Below are 5,296 nucleotides of genomic sequence, written 5' to 3' on the forward strand. Positions count from 1 at the left end.
CCCAAGTCCTTCTCCTGTCCCTCACTTAACATATAAAGCCTATCAGTTGAGTTTATATATAAGGGATGGAGCAGTGTAACAAGTACCTTGAAGTCCAGGTGATACCTCTCTTGGGAAGCTGAGTTTACATGGCCGTACCCCAATGACCATCTTCTGACCTAAGTTGTTCCATTGCATGGACGATCTACGCAATGTTGTGGTGTAGTGAGGTTGTGGGGCTGTCCTTGGGATCACCCCAGCCCTCCATTCCTCTGTTTTTCAGGAGGACACATAAGCAGCAACGATGTTTGGGTGCTGAGCTCCCAGCTGAATGTCTGGATCAAGGTTGCTTGTCTGCAGAAAGGCCGATGGAGGCATAAAATGGCAACTCTTCAGGGCAAGGTAAGCAACGGCCCAAATTTTGGAAGAAGCCACGTGGAGCTCTGTCCCCCACTTGTCCTGCTGCCCAGTACAATGAGAAGCTGTCACTGTGTGTTTTTCTTCTGGGTCATTTAGAGATGGTTTTGATGGGAGAACAGCTAGGACATAACCAAGACATCATTGTTTCAGTCGGGTGTGTGTTATCGCCTGAAGTATCCACAAATGAAGTTGTAGCAATAACATCTGCCAAGGAACGGTGCAAGACTTCTGCGGATAGCTGTGTTAAGTCTTTGGGTGAAAGCTATACAGTGTGGGGTGTTTCATAGAATTGTTTAAGTTGGAAGGAACCTTTAAAGATCATCGAGTCCAACACCAGGGTTTTACTGTGGTTTGATGTCTGTCTTCCTGGCCAAGTCCTAGCCGCCCTTCATGACAGTGTAGCCCATTAGGTGAGTCCAAGAGTTTCTAATCAACTTGCTTTGCTCCTTTTGCGGCAGATCTACGCTGTGGGAGGTTTTGATGGTTTTTACCGCCTCTCTAGCGTGGAGTGCTATGACACCTTCTCCAACAGCTGGTCAACCTTGGCCCCGCTGCCTCAGGCTGTGAGCTCGGCGGCTGTGGTCTCCTGCCTGAACAAGCTCTACGTGCTGGGCGGTGCTGTGGATGACACCGCTAACACTGACAAGGTATTGCTGGGGCATCAAGAGTGGACAGACACCTACAAAAGAAGGTTTTCCAGGGAATGTGGAGGGAAATGGGGTTGTCCTTAAGCTACAAGGGTGCATTTTTTTTTTTTTTGAAGGCTCCCTTATAATAAGATGAGAAGTCATACATTTCAATGGAAGCCAATGAGACTTAGGGACCAGAGAGGGAAGGTGTCAGGAGCTGACAGTATATTAGGCATGGTTTCAGTAAAGCCTGTTCTGCTCTGAAGCCTGGTCAGCCCTGAGGCACCACAGGAACAAATCTCTGACACTGTAGGCATTCACTTTGGATAAGTAACAACAATAGTAACTGCCTGGTGGAGACCTCTGCAAGCCAGACATGATGCTTCTGGTCTCCTGAGCTGCAGGAAGAGCCATCAGTGCTTCTCAGCTCCATCTATGAACACTTAACCATGTGCTGCCTGGGTCAAGGACAGCCACCCCTCGGGCTTGTAGTCTGTCAGGGAGACTTGAATGCAAGAGGGAATGCTAGAACCCCTCATCCCTTTGCTCACTGCACTGATCTCTGCTTGTTGAAGCTCCCATCTGTGTTTCTGTCCCCATGCGTTTTTATTTCTAGTGAATGGGAGCTTCATCCAAGCAGGGAGATGTGGTAAACTCATGTTGCCATAGCTGTGTTTCTCCTCCCAGGTCCAGTGTTATGATCCAGAGGAGAACAAGTGGTCGCTCTTGTCTCCCACCCCTTTTTACCAGAGGTGCATCAGTGCCGTCTGCTTGGACAACATCATTTATGTTGTAGGTGGACTCCTCAGTAAAATCTTCAGCTATGATCCAAGGAAAGACAGCTGGCGAGAAGTGGCCACCCTCCCTGGGCCTCTGGTAAGGAAGAGGTTTGGGAAAGGAGCTCTGAGCCTTCCCGCTCTCTCTAGAACAGTAGCCATCTGTGCTTTGCTGAGATTGAAGGCAAAGAAAATACATTGTGGGTTTGCCTCTGAGTATGTGAATGTGACCTCTGCAGAGCAACTCAAAATATGTACTCACCATCAGTGTCCATAATGTTTGGAGGATGTCTTTCCCACAGCAAACTCAAGTTTTCTTGCTGAGACTGCGTCTACACTAGCTATTAATGCCAGACAAGTGGATCTGTAGGGTGAAGCCATTGGTATTGAGGACCTGTTCTCCACACTATGTGTTTCAGGGTGAGGGTTATACTGGCTCTAGTCTGGTCTGTGGACTGAACACAGACTAGTGGTGATTATGTGTCTTGGTTTAGCATCATCACGGTTCTGCACTCCAAAGCCGTGCTGCAATGTGAGCCGTGGCATGGTGAAGAGGAATGACGGGACACAGCTCTCCCTGATCGGAATCAAAATGCCATGTCAGTGTGACATGACTTATAAGTGGCTTTCCCAGGGATGTGCTGGCTGGCTCTCGGGGCTCTTGGTGTGCTTGTGAGTCCGTGTTGTGCCTGGGGGACTTCCAGAAATGGCGATGGTCCCATCATGAGCTAGAGGCATTTCAAGTGCCTAAACTCTTACTGAAACAGTAAGATTGCAGCACCCCAAGAGCCAGATGTCACTTATCCTACCTGCTTTCCCTCCCTTCTGCTGGGCAGATGAGAGTTGAGCCCATTGCAATGACTCGACCCCTTGCTCAGCCCCATTGCCTAAAGCTGGAGGCTTGCTCCTCATCTCTTGGGCTTTCCTTCTGCTTTCCAGGAGAGCTGTGGCCTGACAGTTTGCGGAGGGAAGATTTACATCCTGGGTGGCCGAGATGAGAACGGAGAAGGCACGGACAAAGCGTTCACATTCGACCCGGTAACAGGGAGCGTGGAGCAGCAGCCGCCGCTGCAGCGCTGTACCAGTTATCACGGCTGTGTCACCATCCTGCAGCGCATGAACAGATGACCATGGGGCTCCAACTGCAGCCACCTCCCACCCAGAGCTTCCCCTTGAAACAATGGCCGCCCAGCATGTGGATAGACATCTCACCTTTGTGCAGGGAAGGACAATACGAGCCACTGAAGATGTGCTCCAGCCAGCCCCTAAACACCCTCTGTTTGTTTTTTTTTTTCCTGGCCTGATGATGCCAATGGCTTTGATGCTGATCTAGGTGAGAGGATGAAAGGGTGCTGAGCTGTGTGAATCTGCATCACAGACCTTGCCATGGTAGGATTCAAGCATCCTTGCAGCCCCTGGAACTATTGAATTTGACCTTTGCTTCGGTTTTCCTGGCTGTAGATTACAGTTTTCTGTTATGTTGGCAACAGAGGCTCGCTGTCCTGCAAGGACAAGTATTTGTTGCTTTCTGAAGCCCAAGAGTGTTGCAGTAACAATTATAGTTACAGGATCCAATTCTTTAGCTAAAACTATCAGATATTTGTGCATTTAGCTGTGTAGAACCCTGTGTCAAACCATGGTGATGACCTAAATGGTCATTAACATCCATGGACGGTCAGTCTAATTACAGTGGAGAGCTCAGATTGAGACTTTAAAGCTAACAGCCCAAGAAAATTCTGGTTAAATAGTCCAAGCTCTGACTTCATTCTGCACGTGCTGTTGAAATGGGGGTCTATTCCCCTAAAGAACAGAGTTCTGTCTCTTTTCATATATGTTTTGTGGTTGGACTGCCATCCCACTGTCTTTGTCATTGAGAGGACAAGTGAATCGTACAGCCAAGAGTTCCTTCTTCACAGAGCAGAGGTAGGGTGAATATAATGTGTAGGAATTAAGCATGAAGACCTGAAGCATGGTAGCCACAAAATCACATCTGGCTCATTTTGGCTCTGGAATACGCTAGCGAGTATTAAAATAAACTCGATATTTAACAGATTTGATTACAGAGTCCCTGGGAGCCTGAACGTGCAGCTCATTCGGAGGGCAAGCATTCGATTACACAGACTGCGTTACTCCAAGCCAGTTGGCCTCAGGTCTAGAAATGACCCTGAGCACATTTGATTTAGTCGAATAGCCACAGCTTTTGGGGTCAGTGTCTTTAGTCCATGACTGGAACTTGTAATTTCTGATGGGTCCATGTAAAAGTTCATGTTGTTCAATTAGGGACTTAGTTGCTGCCAAACGTAGAGTGGGGTCTCTTAAAAACCTCCCATGCCCTGTACATCGCAGGGTGCACCCCTCTACAGCAGGCTGCTGGCTGGCTGCTGTTTTCTCTGCACCTTCCTTTCCTCACCCCAATGATGAATTCTTCCTGAAGTAGAGGAAACCACTATGTCCACTGGCCCAGATACTCCGCTTTTCGGGGCCTTTTAATTGTCTTAAACCTCCTATTTTTCCTTGCTTCCCCCATAGAGCCATTTTTTATGTGGTTCTCTTTACTACTTCTGTTTTCTGTCAGCTCTGAGAAGTTCACCTCTTCTTTGTGGCATCAGGCTTACCTGTAAAACGTGGCAAAATTGGCTGTAAGCGGGGCACACAGATCACCTCTCTTCTTTAGGAAATGTGTGCTTTTCCGTCACCCAAGTGATGAGCAAGGCGTTTCATTGCGTGAAACGGACCTTACGCTCCTCGTAGTCATGTCTGGAAGGTCTCAGGGCTATCATAGCCAATTTGTTCAGCAAGGTGCACTATTTGGGCGTTTTCAGCCTCAAATTCTCCTTAAGGCCTGTGCATGTGCGTTAGCTCTTTTATCAGGTCATGAGCAGCACGATGTGTCCTTTGAGCAATATAAAGGAGATTCAGTGCTGATATAGATTATTCCCACGAGGAGGAAAAAAAAGGAAAATCATGCTGGTAAAAGTCAATTTTATTTGCAATCAAATTGCATCCACAGTTGGGTCTTTAATGGGAATGGAGATTTCAGGAGAAACTGGCACCTCTTCTTCAGTGAGTTAAATTGAGGATGCTCCCGAGGACCACAAATCACAGCCCGTCTCTCCTCCCCAATTTTGCCTCTTTTATGTTCCCCTGTGCCTTAAGCAATTCACTGCTTTGCTATGGGCACACCTTCAAAGTGTGTGGCTTGGGACCCAGTATCTCCGCCTCACCCCATGATTTATATGGCCAAGGAGCTTATTAATTCTCCAGAGACTGTCCTGATAACATTTCCCTCCTCTCGGTCTGCACTTTGGAAAATACTGCAGGTATCTCAAGAGAATGAGCACACTCAGAGCTTGCAAGGGCATGCACTGAGCAAAGTCTGCTCAGCTGAGGATGGTGAGCATCATGAGGAATCAGGCCTTTGTCAAACGAATGGTCCTTATGCCAAATTTTTGCCTTGCAACATTTATAGAATAGGGCCATGAACACACACGT

At 47.8% G+C, this 5,296-nt stretch overlaps 1 protein-coding gene across 1 annotated transcript; it reads left to right on the forward strand.

Moving 5' to 3' along the window:
* Positions 1 to 262: 262 nt before the first annotated feature.
* Positions 263 to 2,932, forward strand: LOC104165730 (kelch-like protein 35; the record flags this gene model as incomplete). Its single annotated transcript, XM_009705445.1, has 4 exons — positions 263 to 381; positions 858 to 1,046; positions 1,716 to 1,904; positions 2,744 to 2,932. Coding segments are annotated over 4 exons (686 nt in total), but the record flags the coding sequence as incomplete, so codon positions are not given.
* Positions 2,933 to 5,296: the final 2,364 nt, after the last annotated feature.

This window comes from Cariama cristata, unplaced genomic scaffold, assembly GCF_000690535.1.
Source record: "Cariama cristata isolate BGI_N322 unplaced genomic scaffold, ASM69053v1 scaffold43238, whole genome shotgun sequence".
NCBI lineage: Eukaryota > Metazoa > Chordata > Aves > Cariamiformes > Cariamidae > Cariama > Cariama cristata.